General features: G+C 41.7%; 1 protein-coding gene across 4 annotated transcripts in view; it reads left to right on the top strand.

Moving 5' to 3' along the window:
• The first annotated feature begins 2546 nt into the window (after positions 1 to 2546).
• Positions 2547 to 20910, top strand: part of NADK2 (NAD kinase 2, mitochondrial) — a 44252-nt gene continuing 25888 nt past the window's right edge. Inside the window, exon 1 of one of the 4 annotated variants that reach the window (XM_053296226.1) lies at positions 2547 to 3173. In XM_053296226.1, coding sequence (XP_053152201.1) covers positions 2790 to 3173 — 384 coding nt within the window. In that variant the 5' untranslated portion in view covers positions 2547 to 2789. Of the gene's footprint in view, positions 3174 to 19117; positions 20093 to 20910 lie in introns of those variants that run through there. The other 3 variants (XM_053296227.1, XM_053296229.1, XM_053296228.1) reach the window with 3 other exon arrangements.

Here is a 20910-nt window from a genome sequence, read left to right as displayed (position 1 = left end):
CTCTAATTTAGTTAGGAAGCGCGTTCCTGTAGCCATCAAGACTGGTTGCCATTGATACACTTGTGCTCCATGATTTGTCTAACCCCCATTTAAAGTATCCAAGCTGGCAAACACCACATCCTACCGCAACAAATTCCATAGACAAATTATGCACTCTGTGAAGAAGTATTTCCTTTGGTTGATCCTAAATGTCCTGCCAATCAGTTTCATGGGATGAGCCCTGGTTCTAGCGTTGTGAGAGGAAGAAAAAGTTCTCTCTATTCTCCGCACCAGGCATGCTCTTATAAACCTCCATTTTGTCTCCTCTTAGTTGCCTTTTTTCTAAGCTGCTGCAAATGTTGTAGCCTTTCCTCATAAGGAAGGTACTCTAGCTCCCTTATCATTTTAGTTGCCCTCTTCTGCACCTTAGCCAGTTCTATGTTCTTCTTGAGATGTAGCAACTACAGTTCTGGTCACCACATCTCAAAAAGGACATTATAGAACTGGCTAAGGATATGCATAGCATAGGACCAACCTGGCTGGGTATGCAGAGAGTCGAGCAGGTGGAGACCTTTTTGGTAGGCCATTGTTACATACAATTACACACACAGACACTAAATTGTTATTATTGTTACATTTATATCCCGCTCTTCCTCCAAGGAGCCCAGAGCAGTGTACTACATACTTAAGTTTCTCTTTCACAACAACCCTGTGAAGGCTAGGCTGAGAGAGGTACAGAATGACACCACCTTAGGTTTGTGCAAGCATGTGCTCCCATTGCCATCCCCATGTGAACCTGATATGCTGAGATTGCTGTGACTCCCAAACCCACCAATCTCAGCATTTCCTGCCCAGCTTCCATCCAGAAACCTGACATCTGTGACTTATGTCACATCTCAGCTATAGATGTCAGATTCCTAGATGGAAGTAGGGCAGGATATGCAGAGATTGGTGGGTTTGGGTGTCACAACCAATCTCAGCATGGGCAGGAAGTAGAGGCTCAAAAGGGGATGGAAAGTGTTCACTCTAACCTTAGGTGCTGCTGCATGTGTGAACCATATATACAGAATATACAGGTTTCTGGCTGGAGCTGCTGGTCTGATGTAAACAGCTCATTTAGAGTGCAAAGGTTCAATCCTACACTCACTTCGTTGGGAACAATGTCTATAAAATTCAGTGGGACTTGCTTTCAAATAAACATGGTCAGGCTGCATAAGGAACAGATCTTTGCCTCATCTCTTTCAGCTGGTTCCAGCCTATCTATATTTACACAGGAGTAAAGTCCGCTGAACACAGCAGGGCTTTCTTCCAAGCAAGAATTGAGAAATATAATTTGAAGCCTTTAAAGTCCACGTTTACACACTGTTAGCAAATACCCCCTAGTCCAGTAATAGGCAACCTTGGCTTTCCAGCTGTTGCTGAACAACTCCTGATCATCCCTAACCACAATAAATTGTGGCTGGGGATGATGGGAGTTATAGTTCAAAAACAGCAGGTGAGCCAAAGTTAACTACTCCTGCACTTGTTCAATGGGATTTCTTCCCCATAGTCCAGGGGTAGCTAACTTGAGGCTGTCCAACTGTTGTTGGAATACAACTGTAAGGCACAACTTACTGCAGCGGGGGATGCTGGGAGTTGCAGGAGAGCCTCAAGCAAGCTGGACATCCCTCCTACCTTAATAAGTATGCAGAGGATTGCAGCCATTGCCAACTCTGACTGAAGTTATTCCAAGATATTTTTTCCCGTATTTTTCACACTATCGAGCTATTCACATCTCCAGCATTTCTCTCAACAGTCACCTGAAGAGTGTTGCCAATTAGCAACGCACCTGTCTCCTCTGTCCCTAGGAGGGCAACTGCGGAATCAATTTATTTTAATTATCGCTTTATCCTCTCCGGTGCAACTGAGCGTGCTCAAATGCAGTGGAGCATGCTCAGTATGGCCAAAGAAAGCTGCTTTGTTTTCTGCCCATATAAAATCCTATAGGATTTTAAAACCTTTTTTTAAAAAGGGGGGGAAAGAGGAAAGCAAATCCAAATTCTGCAGGAAAGCATCAGGTGTTGTTGCATGTGTTATTTTGCAACGAAATAACTCTGAAACACAGAGGCAAGGACTACAACGGTGTTTCTAAAGGAAAATGTGAAGTACTGACATTAAGTCTTACAAACTTATTTTCTTGGGGCTATCGGGAAACAGTACCAGTAGAAGAAAATCCGACGGGATATAGAAAAATGATTAACGTGTGTATCAGAAACCACAACCGCAAAGGGGAAACGATAAATAAGGACACTCGATTCCACACCACGCTAGCTGCGAAATGCCCAACAACGACGTCTTCAGCGCACACGCGCATTCAGGGCGAAGCCAGTTTTCCTCCCACAGACCAGTCCCTCTCGCATTGGTTAGAAAGCGAGCGCAGGCGCAGACGAAAATCGACATCCGGGCTCTCTTTCTTTATTGGGTAGCTCGAGCTTAGAACGCGCGGGAGCGGGATGTTTGGCTTTGACGGAAGAAGAAGGAGGGCGAGCGACGGGCGTATCTTCGCCACGGATTGGCCGGGCCGGGCCGCGCCTGCGCAGAATGCCTGGACAATTCCTTCCCTCGGCCCCGCCCCCTCCCCTTGCGCCGGCGGGTCGGGCTGTGTGTGCTGCGACCGCCCGCCGGTGTCGAGCGGCGCGCGTGGTAGGCGTCGTCCCTCACTTCGAGTGCCGCCGTTGGGGCTCTAGAGCTGAGGGGAGCCGCTGCCGCTTTTCTCTTCGCCTCACGGTCTGTGACGGGCGGTGGTTGGAGGACACCCTCGAGCCCGGGCTATGACCTGCCTCCCGAGTTGCCTGAGTGGCGGCAGTCCCTGCGCCGTCCTCCGCGCCTTGCTCAAATCCTCCCGCCGGCAGCAGCAGCGGCGGCGCCTGGCCACAGCGCCCGCCGTCTTCCACCTGGCTGAGTCGCCTCAGTTGTCGTCGCCCGCCGCCTCGGGGCTCCCTCCCTCGGCGCTAGCCGGGGGGCGCTGCTGGCCGGGGTCGCCTCCTGCCTCGCCACGGCGCCTCAGCACGGAGGTCCTGGGGGAGAGCCCTTCGAGGGTCGGCGGGGGGTTCCGCCCTGCCCGGGTGGTGGTGGTGGCCAAGACGACCCGCTACGAGTTCGAGCAGCAGCGGTACCGGTATGCGGGGCTCTCGGAGGAAGACCTCAAGCAGCTGGTGAGTGAGTGGTGGCTCCCGGGGTGAGGTGGCAGAGCCCTGCGGTGGCAGAAGGGGCTGCACTCCCGCAGGCAACAAGTGCAGGATCGGCCCTTTAAGGTGCTGGTGGTCGTCGTCCTCCATAAAAAAAAAAAAAAGGAACAAAACTTAAACCCTACAAATAAAAAACTAGCACTACAAGGAGAGGGGCTTCCAACCTGTGTTACTCCAGATGTTGCTGAACTATGTTACTCCAGATGTTGCTGAATCACAACTCCTATCCTTCCCAACCACAATAATTGTAGTTGGGGATGATAGGAGTTGCGGTTCAGCAACATCTGGAGTAACACAGAAGTTGGCGACCGCTGACATCTGGCCCTGATTATCCGCTGGCAGGGAAATCAGCTTGGGAGAGCATTCAGAAACTGGTGTCTCATCCTGAAATGTCTTAATATTTTTAACCGAACGTTTAAATTTTGTTTTAATTGTATGTTTATTGTAAACTGCCCAGAGATGCAAGTTTTGGGCGGTATAGAAATTTGTTAAATAATATAAATAAATAATGGTACAAATTCCAGAGTGCTAGTCTCTGGTGGCAAAAATGTAAGCCCAACTGTATTTGGGCTTACACAAATAAGCATGAATAGGATTGCAGCCAGGTTTGGGCTACAGTCTAGCAGTTGTCTCATGAAGTGGGTTTGTCCATAAAAGCTTAGGCCACAAGAGCCACATGATTCCCTTTTTCGTGTTGAAATGCTATAGTTTGGTGTGTTGTACAAATGTAATTCATTTTAATTAAATTAAATTAATAAAATGTAGTTGGCTTGATAACCTCAGGAGTGGACACACTTCATCTTGCTACATGTGTGGATCATGCCTCTGCATACACTCGCACATGGTCAGTGGAAACTGGGAAGTAAGTATTACAGGATAATGCTGTGCACACCAGGCTTCCCCATGATTTTACAGAACTGTTTTTGTTTCTCATGGGATGATGATAATGCCTCAAACTTTTCATCTGGGGCTTCCCTTCCTTTGGTTATCAATATTGTGATAACCTATGGTTAAACAGATAAAAAAAGTTTTGCTGTAACAAGTTTGGAGCACCAAAGAAGAAAAAGCTGGATTATGTTTTCTTCTCCACAGTGGCTGTGTAATATCAACACGGGTGATATTACACAGCTGCTGTAAGATATCACCTGTGTCCCTTACAGGTGATATCATCTTACAGTGGATATTACCTGTCTCCCTTACAAAGCTGCGAGTGAAGATATCACCATATGCCTTCTCATCAGGAATAGGGATGCGCATGAATCCCAGTTTGAAGAGTGGTTTGTAACACATCCCCGGTACCTTTAAAGATGAGGAGAGCAGGCCTTTACCTACTTCTCCTCCAGCTTCCTGTTTGGGCGGTGCCCCCCACAGCTACCCTTGCATAGTGACAGCACATATATGGCCACCTTGCATGGGCAGCTGGAAGTGTACAGCCTGAACAGGAAGCTGTGAGTGGTGGAGGAGCAGGTATGTACCTGCTCTCCTTCCTCCAGCTTTCCCAAGTGACCTTCTAGAGCAGGGATTCTCAACGTTGGGTCCCCAGATATTATTGGATTTCAACTCCCATAATCCCCAGCGGCCTTTAATTGGGGATTAGGGGAGTTGAAGTCCAAAAACATCTGGGGACCCAGTGTTGAGAATCCTTGTTCTAGAGTGTTGCATGCAGATATGGAATATATGTTACATGCAGGTACGTTGGCTCAGTTTATCAGCCAGACAAAATGCTTCATTCGTCAGATGGTTTCTCAAGCTATATTGGTACATTGCTCATCAGAACTCTTTTCACTCATCAGGAATCATTTTTCACTCTTAACAGACTAGTAGACATTTCCATATCTGCAGGGCTGAGGAAATTCATCTCCTTTCTTCCCTACAGAGGGGGAAGAAGGTGTAGGAAGGGCAGTTTGAGCAGAAAATTGGCAGATGGGGAAAGGGTTAAGCTCAATATACCCCTGAGCTGCTTTCCTGCTTCCAACTGCAGCTTCTCAATATTAACTCTATTTTATTTATCATTTACATTTCTATATTGCCCTTTGTCCTAAGCCCCCCAACTTTTTTTCTTTTTTTAAAGTTGGAATATTATACATGGATGCCTGTAGCCATTTAAACCGGGATCTCCTCTAGAACCACTATTCTGTCCATTGCACACAGTTGGTTATTCCAGGTGCCAATATTATTCCACTTTTTTTTTTTAAACCTTATTCCTTCTCATCAGGTGTTTCATTTACCCTAGGCAACACTAATATTTCCCTGCTTGCACCAATCAATTTGTTAATCCATCTGAGTCTTAATACTGGGGAAATTAATATTCTCGGTGATATAGGACCCTTTTCAATCTGACTTCCGCCCTGGATATGGGACTAAAACTGCCTTGGTTGCTCTAGTGATTGACCTACGCCGAGAGCTAGACGGGGGAATGCGTCCCTGTTGGTTCTGCTGGACCTCTCAGTGACATTCAATACCATAGACCATGGTATTCTCCTGGAACGCCTCTCAAGCATAGGAATCGGAGGTACTGCTCAGGTGTGGCTTCGGTCTTTTCTTAAGGGAAGGGTCCAGAGGTGATGCTGGGGGACTACTGCTAGGCTCCATGGCTATTGGCCTGCGGGGTCCCACAGAATTCGGTTTTGTCCCCCATGCTGTTTAACATCTACATGAAACCTTTGGAAGTGGTCATCTGGGGATCTGGACTGCATTGTCAGCAATATGCAGATGACACTCAGCTGTCGTGTCACCTGATCCTAGGAAGGTGGTGAATGTCCTGAATCAGGGGTTGTAGGCCATGATGTGTTGGATGTAGGCTGATAAACTGAGATTAAATCTGAACACGACTGGGGTAGTGTTGGTCAGTAGGAGATCCAGTTGGGTTGAGGAGATTCTACAGGTTCTAGATGCAGTTGTACTCCCCTTGAAAGAGCAAGTGCGCAGCTTGGGGGTATTGCTGTACCTGGCTCTGCTTTTGGAAGCTCAGGTGAAGGCGGTGGCCAGGGGTCCCTTTGCATGGCTTCAGCTAGTATGCTAGCTGTGACCCTTTCTCAAGAAGGCAGATCTGACCACAATTACCCATGCCTTAGTCATGTCCCAGCTGGATTACTGTAATGCATTCTACATGGGGCTGCCTTGAAGAATATTTGGAAACTGCAGCCAGTGCAAAGTGCGGCCGCTAGGATTTTATTTGGAGCTGCCTGCTGGGATCACATCACACCCATTTTGAAAGAGCTGCACTGGCTGCCAATTTGTTTCTGGGTCCAATTCAAGGTGGTGTTTTTGACCTTTTAAAGCCCTTAACGCTTTGGGCCCTGGACATCTGAGGGACCACCTGCTCCCAAAGGTTCCTGCCCATTTGATGAGGTCGTCTGGTGGGGGGGGGGCTCTGCTTAACGATAGGGGAGGCTTGGCTGTCATGCACACGGGACAGGGCCTTCTCAGTTATCAGACTCTGGAATACCCTCCAGGAGGAGGCCATCCCCTTCTCTGTCTCCATCACAGTTTTTTAGAAAGGGAGTGAAATTTTGTTTTTTTACCCAGACTTTTATTTGATGGTTTCTGTTGCTGTGGCTTTGTATCTTTTGTGATTATATTGTGCTTGTTTTTAATCTTTTAATCAAATTTGTTATTTTTATATTTTAGCTAATATTTTAATTGTATAATTTTTGTAGTCTTGTGTTAACTTTTGTGTGAACATCTTTGAGATTGTTTTAATGAAAGGTGGTATGGAAATTTAACAATAAAAAAAAAATATATCTTACTTAACACCAGGGTTTTGGGAGCCCAAGACTGCTTCACAGTATTGTTGGTTCATTCAGGGAAGGGGCAGTTATGTATACTTGCATTTCCCTGGCCCATAGGTCAATGATTGCTGACACAGAGAAACCTCAGTCTTTTGAATATCCCGAGCTTTGATCACTGAAAAAATATTTAACCTTCCTGAGAAATGATAACTATAGGTAGTTACTAAACCCCATCCAGTCTTATGGTTTTGCTATATTTATTTATTTATTACATTTTATATCCAACCCTTCCTCCAAGGGAGCCCAGAGCGGTGTACTACATACTTAGGTTTCTCCTCACAACAACCCTGTAAAGTAGGTAAGGCTGAGAGGTCCAGCACTCTAACCACTACACCATGTTGGCTCTTTTTTTTACAAGCTTGTGGCTATGTAATATTAGTACTATTGGCTATAAGGAAAATAAGTTGTATGTATAGCTGTATAAACAAGCAACAGGATGAATTGGTTTAAACCATCAAGAAAAAAGGCTGGCTGTAAATCATTGATTTAAATACATTATTTCCTAAATAAAGGTACATATTTCTGTTGCTCTTACCATGAAACATTGATTTGATGTTGGTTCATGCTTTGGTATCTTTGTTGCAGTGCTTATATTTGCCACTTTCCTTTTTTACTCAGCAAAAAGGTTTCTTCAAAATATTACTGAATAGAGTTTCTTGACGTGCATTCATGATGGGTGTTGGCTGAAATCAGCTCTAGAAGGTGCTTCAATTGGACTTTTAAAAAACAAATTAATCCAATTTTTAAAAATTCAGTTTCTCTATTCAAAAATAGATTTTATCCATCCTGATGAACAGCCTGGCTGTTGCTGTTCTGTTTAATATAGGGCAGTGGTATAGAAGCTGCATTTATAGCGCTGCCATTCTTTCTCCTAGATCTTTGGGGCTAGCAAGGAGACCAATCAGCTAGGTCTGAAATATTCCATTGCAGTGTACGTAATACACAATAATTCATGTCATCCTAGTCTGCCTTCTCTGTAGCACTGAGTACCTATGACATACTTGTCAAAGTGATGTGTATGTGTTTTATATGAACCACCATTCACCCTACGCATCCTAAAGTATAGCACAGGCTAGTTTTGGCAAGTAAGCTGATAATGCCTGCTTACATATCTGTTACAACACATCTGTTCACCCTGGCGTTTTCTTACGGATCCTCCTTCATTTTGACTTTCCTCCCACGTGCATTTTTGCTTTACTTTTGAACTGTAAGTCTGCAGAGAGGCAGGATTTTTTGTTTAGTACTTAAGAATTTTAGGCACTTCATTAATAATAATAATAATAATAATAATAATAATAATACATAGGCACCTGGTCCATGGCAGCCTCAGTTATGTATGGCACTGCCTTCAGTGTGAATGATGTTATCTGGCTCATTCTGTATTCAGTTTGTACTGTTGTGGGCTAGGGTGCTTTCCATATAACATCTCTTGGTTAGGGTGATTAAGTATTTATGTGGGTTTTAATTTTTTTCCTTTAAATAAGCTTGTTTAAACTTTAAACAATTTAAAATCAAATGTTTTGATTTTCGAACAAAATTTCAATAGAACGTCTAAAATAGTCTTTGTAACAACCAGCCTCTGATTAGCCCCTCCTTTCCCCTAAAGAGTGAACCGGAAGTGTACTCTGTCCTGACTGACAGGCTAGTGCTCAACCAGTCAGCCAACAAGTGTGTGGGACCAAGACCACAGGCATCAGGAACAGAAGGGTTTCTTTGCTCAGTTGAAGCTAGGCTGGGCTTGCAGCAGGACATGTGGCTATGGAATTTGGCTGCAGAAACAACTGCAGGTCCTGAAGAGACAGGATTGCAGGAAGCTTGATACTCATCAGGTGATGGGTGAGTTTTCAAGGAAAAGGGGATTTAGCCTAGAGAACAGTTTGTTAGATTTTGCATTAGAAATATATATTTCTTTCATGAGCTTTGTAAAATCCCTGATATTGTTCTAGGGTTGTGTACCTCTAATGCAACTAAGCTAAGAAAACAGTAGCCTGCACTCATTGAGCTAGGGTGCTGTGAAAGATACTATAAGCTTTTAAGGATACTTTTGTGTTTCCTACATCCCAGTTCATTTCAACTGGGTAACCACGATTTTTAAAGTGTGCTGCCCCAAATATCATTTTGGGGTGCTTTTTGAAGTATTCTTGCAACTACTGAGTGTTTCTTTTACCTGTAACTAAAAGCTGAAAGAGCCTCAGATGGAAGTGGTCTGTAGTATTTTGAATAAAGTTTATTTTTCCTTTTTGTTCTTTGCAATTTTAACAAGCCTCTTTGAATGGATTTTTAACTAAGGAAATGGGGGCTGGGAAGGGTTTTCTCTGATGCAAAACACGTCTCAGATCATTCAGCAACCTACCAGTTTTTTCACCACATGCAAGCTTGCACGTGGAAGGTTTTTGTATTTTTCTAATAGTATGAGAATGAGAGTCTCCCTGGAATTTATCCCAAGTCCAGGGGTGGTGGTTAAACTCAGTTTATAATCATGTGTGGTGGCAGCATATTATCGACTAGGAATCTAGGAAATTTTGAAGTTTTTTTTTTTAATATACTTTTTATTCAAGTTTCACAACACAAAAGGACAAACACAGCTTGTACAAACATTCACGAAGACATACGATGAAGACTTCCATCTCAGTCATTGGAACAAGTGTTATTGACAATAACCATTTCTTGCCTGTAGATTAAACATTCTCTCCCCAATAAATCATATAAACTTAAGAATATTTTTGACACATTTGTTAATAGCCCTCAAAGGCCTGAGAAAAATCCATTTTATGGTGTATTTTTAAATAGACAAGAAGAGGGTCCCATTCTTTTTTGAAATCTTCAAATTTATTTCTTAGTAGTGATGTTAATTTCGCCATTTCTGCCAATTCTAGTATTTTAAGGATCCAATCCCCTTTAGATGGGCATTGACTATCTTTCCATTTGCGTGCAAATATCTGTCTTGCTGCCGCTGTTAGGTACATGAAGAGGGTCCAATATTTCCTCGGAAGAGCATTGTTATCAATACCTAATAGTATTGATTCTGGACTCTTAGGAAAGGTCATTTTGAAAATTTTTTAAAGTTCGTTATATATTAAGTCCCTCAGGGTGGATTTGATTTAAATCAAACTGATTTAAATCACGATTTAAATCACTAGCAGGGTGGATTTAAAAAAAAATCTGATTTAAATCAAAAAAATCGGATTTTTTTGATTTAAATCGGATTTTTTTGATTTAAATCAGATTTTTTTTATTTTTATCCACCCTGCTAGTGATTTGAATCGTGATTTAAATCGTGATTTAAATCAGTTTGATTTAAATCAAATCCACCCTGGTCCCAATAACCTCTCACTTTATTGCATGTCCACCATAAATGAAAATAAGAACCCTCTTCTTTCTTACACTTCCAACACTTATTTGGCATATTCTTGTAAATTATGGCCAACTTTTTGGGTGTAAGATGCCATCTATACATCATTTTCAAAATATTTTCCTTTAGGTTAGAGCAAGCAGTAAAATTTATATCTTTTATCCAAAGTTTTTCCCATTTTTCAAAATCAATGTTATAACCAAGATCCTGGGCCCGTTTAATCATTGAGGTTTTTACTACCTCCATTCTTGTATCTTCCAATAGTAATAGACCATACATCCTGGATACAAGTTTTTCTTCTTTATCGCACAGCTATCGCAAATTTTGAAGTTTTGACACTCCTGGCTTACAAACAAGCCATACTTACAAACAAAGCTCCTTCATATATTAAATTAATGAAGTCCCTGACTTACAAACGGCAACCCACATATACAAACAAGTCACCCCTCTTAAGAACTATATGTTTTTGAGTTATGAACATCCAACTTGCAAATGAACTTTTCGAACACAACCCATTTTGTAAGTTTGGAACTCCCTATACATATGATCTCTTAGAACTGAATCAGTGAGTCTAAAACATGTTGGCTAAATTCATTGATCATTTAAACCATGGTTTAGATTACAGTAAATGAGCCACAGTGAGTGTTGGGCACTTCTCTCGCCTGCGCTCCCCTTTTCAGCCAAGGAGAGGAAATTAGCAGCTTTCATTCCTGGTTTGGAACAAAATATAGTTTGCTGTTGCATCCAAACTCAGCAAACTTCAGTTTATTCAACAATAAACAGTACAACACAAAGTACAGCAAACCAGGATATCTAGCCAGAATCCAATAAGTTTCCAAATTCAGAGGCAACAAACTGCTGTTTGTTTCAAAAAGAAAGAGCAACTGCTAACCTCCTATCCTTGTGTATGAAGTGGTGGGGAGCGCATGAGTCAATGTTCACTGCAGTTTATGATGATCTAATAATGGTTGTTAGATTATCCTCTGATTTTGGCCACTAAGTTAAAGGCTGCTTTTCTTTGTAGCTAAAGAATCAGGATGGGGAGGGAACAACTTTTGAAATCAAACATTATAAATATGGCATAATATTTAAGCTATCTATCGAATTCTCTAAGGTGTACTTGTGGCTAATCCTGTGTGTGGCAGCTCTTGCGAGAGTTCGCAAGCAGAAGCACCGTGGTGATTGGGCAGTGGAGATTCCATATGCAGATAGAGAGGAGGAGTGTGTGAGAGCAGAAGCACCGTGGTGATTGGGCAGTGGGGATTCCATATGCAGGTAGGGGGGAGGAGGAGCCTGTTATGGTTAAGGTCAGTTGGAATGCAACTGTTACTGGTTGGAAGATGTTTTTGATTGTAGAGGAGAGGTGTATACACACACACACACACATATATATACACACATACACACACACACACACACGGGTAGTGGGCAGGGGTCTGTGAAGAGAGGGGTCACAAGGGAGGAAAGAGACCCTTCAGGAGAAGGAGGCTGCCGGTGTGTGAATTAGATGAGGAAACAAGATGAACAAGGTCTGTTAACTCAGGAAGGGGGGGGGAGAGAAAGAAGGGAGGGGAAGAGTGACTATAGGGGAGAGAGAAAAAGAAGGGAGGGGAAGAGAAAGAAGGAAGGCTGAGGGATGGGCCTGAGCCTGTCAGTGGTCTGTGGGGAATGAGCAGCCATGGCAATGCCTATTGGCAGCAAGGAAGGGCCAAGTCAGCCACTGCTGCTGTTTGGGGCTACCAAGGCCATTGTCGGAGGGAGGCAGGCAGGCAGGCAAGGGACAGTCCTGGGCTTGTCAGCGGCCTATGGGGAACGAGTGGCCATGGTGGCGGCGGCAGCAAGGAAAGGCCCAGTCAACCGCTGCTGCTTCTGCAGGGAGGAGCAGGGCGAGGGTGGGGAGGTCTCTGGGGATAGGGGGCTGCAGCTTGGCCAATAGGCGCCAGCAATGCTTCAGCCATGACCAAGAGATGTGAGGGGGATGAAAGGAACTGGATGGAAGAGGAGGAGCAGGAGTGTGGCTCAGGTGAGGGTGGAGAGATCTCTGAAGTGAGGGGAGCAGTCAAGTACTAGCGCACAGATGCTCTGCATGGGTTAAGCTAGCATACTATATTAGCTAGTATACTATATTGTTCTTAAGGAATTGATGCTGAGGAACTGGCAAGTCAATCCAGGTACTGAAATCCAGTTCCTAGCTCTAGAAAATGTTATCTTGTATAGAGTAAGAGAAAAATATACTGTGTACATCAGTGTGGATACTCTTTTAATGCTTTTTAACTACTGATGCTGAACTCTGTAATATGCTCGCATCTCAAATTATCTCTAAATAATCATATCTCTAAACAAGTATTTCCTGTTGCCATATGAAAAAAAGCTGCTCTATCTAGTAATCATAAGCTATTGCTTTTTGGAAGTTTTGAGCTCTTAGTCCAAACAGACTTGCAAAAATGCATGGCTTCAGTGAGCAAAGATTTTGGGTTGTTGGCTGTTTTTGTGTGTGTGGTTGGGGATCAAATGGGGCAGTTTAGGAGAATTATGCAATATAGGAGAGAGAGCAGAAGTAAAACAAAGTAACAAGGCTGGAATTCAGTACAGTGTCAACAGTATAAAATGCTTTATTTGTAAATTAATGTCATTTGGGGTAAGCATGTGGCATCCTCTGGTCAATGCCAGGGATTCAGCATCCCAGGTTGTGGCTGTAACAGCATCAGTCAAAGTCTTCCTTGGTGTGTCTGAAGGCACACCATTTAAAGGTCCCTTTTCCTTCCATGTCTGGCCCTATATTGCCCTTGTAACTGTCTTGCAGCCTGGTATATTAGGACTTGCCCATGGAGAGAGCTGGCTCTGAGTAGTGTGTATCATTTGGCCAGTTCATATGCATTCAGGAAATGTGTGAAATACTTGTGGGAACCTTGACTTTAATGTTTTAAACTGGCCTTTTTCTTTGGTGATTTAAATTATTCTTCCCTGTGGTTAATTGAATGAATTTATGCCTCTGTTTGGAGTTTTTATTGTGATGAAATTCACAGCATCTTTCTGGGTCTGACTTTGCCTTACCATAAAGCCGTTTCAAACATAATGACCTATATATACAAATTGTTTGCTGTTGTTGGGGCAGCAGTTATTTCCCATCCAATCCAGCTTGCTTTTGTTTTGTAGCAGCTGTTCTTGATGCATTATTGCTTTTGTCTGGACTTGAAAACGGTTCACTTTTGCAAAATAAATGGCTTGCTCTGGAGCAGTACTTTCACACAGTCATCAAAGCTTAGTTGCTGTGGAACAGGGCCAAGGTGCTGTGGAGGAAATATGGTATTGCTAAGCTCTTGCTTGTCATTCTAGTCAGCATCTTGCTGTGTTCCTCAGATGGTAGCAGAGGGAATTGTGATGGCAGCCCCTTAAAGTGGTAACATTCTACAGGTTATATTTTATTTATATTAAATAAAACAGCTACCGTGGAAGCAGTGGTTTCCAATTCGTGCTACTCCTTCCATTCTGATTCTCGCAGTTGGCAAAATCATTGTCCATTTCCCCCCACAGCTTTAGACATTCTTTGTGCTATTCAGTCTTGGCATAATAGAAACTAAAGTAACTTCTTTAAACACTGTTCTAGTCATGTTTGAATCTTTCTATTGCTAGTCTTGTGGAGTTGCATAACTTAACTGTAATATTCAGTGTTCCCTATAGTTCTTTCCTTTCATTCTTATCTCATTTCATACTAGCAGAGCAAGAAAGGGAAGTTATATTAATCAACGTATATGTTCCTCATGTAATTGGTTTTCTCTTTGGGGTGTGTTCTGAAAGTAGCTTTTGAAATGGCAGATGTAGAAAATATCATACAAATCTGATACGGTCTTTCATTTTAAGAAAATGGTCAGCCAAGACATTGCATACAGACACACCTGGAAATTGGAGTAGGGGTGGACTCTTTTTTTCCACTGCAGGACAAGTTCTGCTTCCAAGTTCTGACTTTGCCCCTGTACTGACACACAGATTGAAATCTAATTCTTTTGCCTGCCCCCATGCTTCAGCTAGGCAGTTTGCTTTGTTCTTTGGATGGGAAGGATTTGCAAGCAATTCAGCTTTTGTTTGATACTTCAGTTTTTAAAATACTTTTTAAACCCACTTTAAAACTGGTTTTGTTTTATGTGATTTAATGACTGATAAGGCCAACTAGTTAGTACTGGCTGCCTCTAAAACTAGAAGAATATAAAGTCAGGTAAAACAATGTGTAAAGAACAAAACAAGTTCACAGTGTATGTAAAGTTATTCTGGCAGCTTGGGATGCTTCGAGACATACAAAATACACTCTTAAGCTAATATTGGTCAAATATTCACTTTGTTAGATATGTAGAAACAAATAGAATTATTTTGAATAAAGCATGAATCTGTTCAGTGCAAAAGATCACAATGCCTTGTTTAGTGTATACAGATGTTGCAAAATTCTTATGTATACAGATATTATGTATCTATATATGTATGCTCTTATGTATATAGATACTGCAAAATTCTACATGAACTTTTCTGATTCAGTTTCTTGCTCTTCCACTCATGTTCTTACTTCAGCACCTTAAAAGTAAAACAAAGGACAGCATATAGATCAATTTGGAGGGCTCATGACATCCCCCATCCGCCAGTTTTTTCTGGGATTTGTCTCCGTGAGGACATAATCTTATCAGCTTTTGTTTGCACATAGTTTCTGAAAAAAAGGTACTGATAATAAGTGTTTACATTGTGTTCTGACAGGACAATCCAAAGGTTAGATTTTTGGACACATCATCTTCTAGTGAGGAAATATTTTTCACTGAATAAAGTTCATTTCATGGTTCTATTAGATTATTTATTTATTTAGTACATTTATATACCTCCCCATACAAAAATGTCTCTGGACGGTTCACAGTATAAGATTGAAGAACTGACCTCTAAAATAGCAATTTGGTTCTATGTACCAGTATTTTTTTTTAACCTGAGTTCATTTGGTTTTTCAGGTTATCTTGGTAGCAATTCTATTAAAAGGAGGATGTTCCACAAAAGTCCTCGGGCTCTTTGGGTTCCCCAATATGGTGCACAGCATCCCTACCACACTTTATTCAATTCAGACCAACAAGCCACAAATAAGTCTGACATGCTTACAAGTAGGTCCACTCTGGAATTGACTCCAGCTTGCCACTTAAATTACTTTGTGTACTTAAGGCAGTGTTTGAACTTGGGCCCCACTTCTTAACTTCCTGTACCTTGTGAGCCTCCAACACCAATAATCTGTTCCATAGGTAAGTGTGAAGATTATCATGTGGTATATAAACTCCTACCTCTCTGTGTAATGATCTGTATAGTACAGCAGTGACATATACAACTATATATGGCTTGTTTAAAATATTTGTATCCTGCCCCTCCAGTACAATACTGCTTGGGCCACCTCACAGACAATAAAATAATGTAAAATTAATAAAATAAAAAGTCTAAAACAAGACCCAATTAAAACTAGATTAAAAATTAAAAACCTGCAAGAAACAAAGATAAACTAAAAGGCCTCTCTAGCAGAAGGTTGCCGGTTTGAATCCCCGCTGGTACTATATTGGACAGCAGCGATATAGGCATCATCTCATACTGCGCGGGAGGAGGCAGTGGTAAACCCCTCCTGTACACTTTACCTTTACCTTAAAAAACCCTGATGGAGGGAGCATGGCAAGGTTTGTTCAGGAGGGTGTTTCAAAGCTGTAGGGCCAAAGCTAAAAAGGCCTTGCCTCTGGTCCCTACCAGCTAGATCTCAGTCAATGGCAGGGCTGCAGACAAGGCCCAAGATGTAGAATGGAGGGCCCTGGCAGGTTCACATGGGAGGTTGTGATCCAACAAATACCTTGGCCCAAGCCACGTAGTTCTTTAAAGATCAAAATCAAGACTGTTTTCTTTTTAGACAAGTATTCGATATTGAGTTTTATTACTGACTGCTGTTGTGTGCCTTCTAGCTTTTTATTGTGTTATTCTTTAATTCATTCCTATTGTAATTGTTTGGAATATCACATTCAACATCCAATCCAACAAAGGTTTATATCATTGAAAATTTGTAATTTTTATACTTACTGTATGTACACCACTGAGAGAACAAATGAAGAAAAGCAGCCTCTAAATTTAATAAAATAACTACAAGAGCTTTCATAAGAACAAGCAACAGTTCCTGAAACTTTTGATACAGGTTGATGTAGGAATGGATTCTATCTCTCCATGGAACTTTGTGTCCTCTTGAAGTGTTCTGTGCTTCTGAATGGAGGTTTGCTTACGTCAAGCTTGCAATAAATCACAGAGAAGCAGACATGAGAAAGTGAGCATCAACATCTCATATTCTTTCAAAGCTTATCCCTTACTTTTGTGGTGGTTTCCTGCTTGGGATATATTCCAAGAAACAAACCAATAGCAGTGGGTGGTGAACATCAGGAAGATGAGTTTTTGGGGGAGCTGTTTATCAAGTGAAGGCAGAATTGAACTTTTGAAGGTTAAAAATATGGATGCAGCACTGGAGAACCGATTCAGTGGATATGTTGGCCTTCTAACAGATTTGGGTTTTTCCCCTGCTGTTTTAAAAAGTGGCATATAAGGTGGCAGTGATGTACAATGGTGACTTTTTCAAACTGTTTTAAATATATATTACTGGAAACCATCTACTTCTAAATTTTTATCGGCTGCACTAGAACCAGAATACTATCTTGATGGCATTGTGCTTTTCTACTATCTTGATGGCATTGTGCTTTTCTAGTTACATGGGACTAGGTTTTGAAGGGTACATTTGTTCATTTTTAAAAATTGGCTTTTGCAATAGAGTATTTCTGTTTTGAGTTTAATTTTCTTATACACAACACTTTAGAATCCATAGGGTTAACAAGCTATATCTATTAAAGCCAAGCAGTGTTCACAGTGCAGCGTGCAGACTACTTTGGTTGGGATGTTCTTATAGAAGGATTAATTTAGTGATTTATTGAATTAGTCATATGGCCTCATTTTGTCCTTCACTGTTTTATATAATTCAGTGCTGTGTGGCTTCTTTTACTGGTTGCCCACTGATTATACTCTGGTACATTTTTATTGCATATCTGTCCAAGCAATTCATCTGAAAACCTATAGAAGTGTGAGTTCTTCACACTCAGTTTGTGTGTGAAGAATATGAGCTTAAAATATACAATCCAGGCAGTATTTGAACAATATTCTTTCAATGTAGTCAGATATCTGTTTAAGACTGACAGAATTGCAATCGCTTAGATAACACTGGCCAGTCAAAATTTTGCAGAGAATTATAATGAAGTACACTCACTAAAGATGGTGACGTGAAAGCAGTATCATTAAAAAAAAAAAAAAGCAAAAGCTTTATGTTTCCTCTTCTAGAAGCTCACCAGTGACTTGATCTGACATGCTTAGTTTGCATGTTTATTTTTTAAATTTGATGCATGCTAAACCTCCAAACTTTATAGTGTATCATTTGCAAATTTTAAAAATATGCTCTAAGGGATCCACAAATATGTCTCCCAGTAGCAACCAGAAATTTAACTTTGGCTAAGTTGCTGATACATATACCACCTCATACAAACGTCTCCTGGTGGTTTACAAAACAAACGATAAAACCAGAACTAAAACAAACATTAAAACAGTTTAAAAATTAATAACAACCAATTAAACTGTAGCAACAACTATAAAAATAAACTTACAGCTGATTGAAGGCTTGATGAAATAAATATCTTGAGCGTTCTTTTAAAATCTAGAGATGAGGAAGCTCTAACAACAACAGGGAATTTGTTCCAGAGCCTTGGGGTGGCTGTAGAAAAGGCCTGACCCATGCTGCAGGCAGCCATAGGCGGACCTCTTCCGAAGATCCTAATAAGTGTGTGTGTGTTGGGGGGAGGGGGGGTCCTGAAGCAGAAGTCACTCTCTCAAATACCCTGGACCCAAGTCATTTGGGCTTTATTGGTAATTCACAGCACTTTATATTTTGCCCGGAGACACATGGTCAGCCAGTATAATGCTTCTAAAATAAGAGTAATATGGTCTCTTTGGGTTGCCCTGGAGACCAACCTCACTGCAGTGTTTTGTACCAATTTCAGTTTCTGTTTTGACATGTACAAAGGTAGCCCCATGTAGAGTACATTGCAGTAGTCAGGTTTGGGGGTTACCAGCAAATGTACCACAGTGTTTGTCGTTCTCCTCCAAAAATGGCCCTAGCTGGTATGTCAGCCTAAGCTGATAAAAAGCACCCCTGGCCACTGACTCCTTCAACCTGAGAAACCGGAGAGAGGCTGGGGTCAAGACGTATTCCCAGACGACATACCTGTTCCTTCTGAGGGAATGTAAAATAAGACCAAAAAAGCTGCCAGTGACACAGGGGTGCAGAGAATACTACTTTCATGACATCACTACACCTCTCCTGAAAAACCTTACTCTTTGAGCAGTGAGTACAGATGGGATGCATTTATGTTGCCTTTGTAAAACAAAGGCATCAAGAACTCAGCAGGCCTGTAGCCAGGGGGTGTCCACTGTCCAGGGATGCGCATTCCCTCGCAAGTTTCTCTCCCCCACCCCCATCTGCTGTCCCCCCAAGTTTCTCTGTCCCTCTAGCTGTCATTGCTGCAATTAGAGACCTGATCTGAAGCTCTTTTCAGTGTAAATTTGCAACTTGCCTAAGGCAGGATGTTTTGCAGCATTTTACAAATATCCCTATCTGTCCCATATTGTTTGCAGTGGCTGAGTAATGGTTGGCAGCTAGAGAGTTGCATTTCTTTCCTCTCTGTGAGACAAAGCATAATAAGCGTTCTCTCTATCTGAAATTTATCTTCAGAGAGCTTTGTGTCCAGATTGCCAGAGGGCATGCAGAGTGCTTAGCTGACTTGCCAAGTTATCTGGCTGGTCACTTGTGGTGGGACACAGTCTCTGCCTGCCCTGATCACAGAAAACAGCCATGCTTTTTAGACTGGGATAAAAGCTTCTAAATGTTTTAAAACCCAACTTTTCTGAACCTAAGGGTTTTCATTTGTTTTGCTCTGCATTGGAACGTGTAAGTAATTTTTATGTTTTTGTAAATTTGATTTTAATGTCTCTGCTGTTTAAACTGCTTTGGGAATGTGTTGATAGAATTATATAAATAAGAAGTGATCTATTCTCTGCTGTGAATTCCTTCTTGATTGCCTTGCTGTGTGAGAGATTCATATCTGTGGCTTATTTTTGCTCTATCCTTTACCTTGACCTCTGTTTTTCAGATATGTGAAATGGGCACATTTGTTCAGGAATATGTTCATGCTTAATTCAGAGGCAAAATGCCATGCATTGCGTGCAAGTTGCAGGGAGCAAGGAAGGCAGGAAAACGTTTGTGCTAAGCTGGAAGCACTCCTGTTGTGGTTGCTTAATAAAAACCATTTCCAGTATACATTGATTTTATAAGCAATAAGCATACTCCTGTTGTAATTGCTTAAGGAAGCCCACCTACTGTGTTAAGAAAACTGAAATTTCTGTTGACTTTTGCACTATTATCTGTGACCCACCCCACCATTAAAAAAAATACTTTTAGGTTGGCTACAGGTCTGGAACTCAGCTACTGAAAACCATGCTTGTCTACCAAGCCCAGCTAATGTTTTATACCGTAGAGATTGTGTGTAGAACAGTGGTTCTTTCAACTCTCAAGCAAAAATGTAAAAGAGCTGAGTACTTTATCTTACAACATTGGCTGACATCGAGATGAAGTAAACATCCTAGCTCCCAACAAAATGCTGGTGGTGAGTTGACACTGCTGCTGTGTACTGGACTAATATAGTGTGTGTGCCCATGGGGATACAGTTATTTTCACTTATCTTCCCTGCCCCTAGAAGCTCTCCCTTTAGCATGGAAGTAGGTCCCTAAGGGCTGTGCAGCTTCCAGGGACCTACTTCTGGGCCTCAAGGAGCACTTCTAGGGGCAGGAGAAAACAGTGAAAATCTGCATGCATACACACTCACTCACCCATTGTGAACAGCAAAGATGTGTTAGCTGCATCAGTGCTTTGAGCATCCTTAGTCTGGATTATAGCTTAACCTATTAATTCTATACTTCAGCTATGCCTTTCTAAGTAGCAGGAGAGTTCTTTAAAAAAATAAAAAGAGAAATGATGGGGGTACAGTTATGTTAGAGAAAATATTGTTTATTAATCCATTTGTCCTATTGTAGTTTCACTCCAATATAAATCTAAGAGGATTAACTCTGGTATTTGCTATGTCGGATTATTTCAAATGATATTTAACTCACATCAGGATTTTAATGACAGATTGTGAAGGAGAACTATTTTTTAACTGGAATTTATTAACGGGTGGATTCATAATACTCTGAATTCTGAGAAGCAATACATGGTATTGGTTGAGAATATTTGCTTGTTTCTAGTTACGTCAGGATTTTAGTGAGAAATTCATTTTTAGCCTACTTTTCAGTAGGCTTATGAGATCACCCGGCATTCCGTGTATCTGTCCATCTCATTAGCTTTGCAGTGCCTGGACCAATATGAACCATATGGGGTACAGTTGTAGGGACACATAGGGACACCTCAGTGGTGTAGTATCTGGTA

Source organism: Hemicordylus capensis, chromosome 2 (assembly GCF_027244095.1).
Source record: "Hemicordylus capensis ecotype Gifberg chromosome 2, rHemCap1.1.pri, whole genome shotgun sequence".
Classification (NCBI taxonomy): domain Eukaryota; kingdom Metazoa; phylum Chordata; class Lepidosauria; order Squamata; family Cordylidae; genus Hemicordylus; species Hemicordylus capensis.
This window is presented reverse-complemented; position numbering and strand designations above follow the sequence as displayed.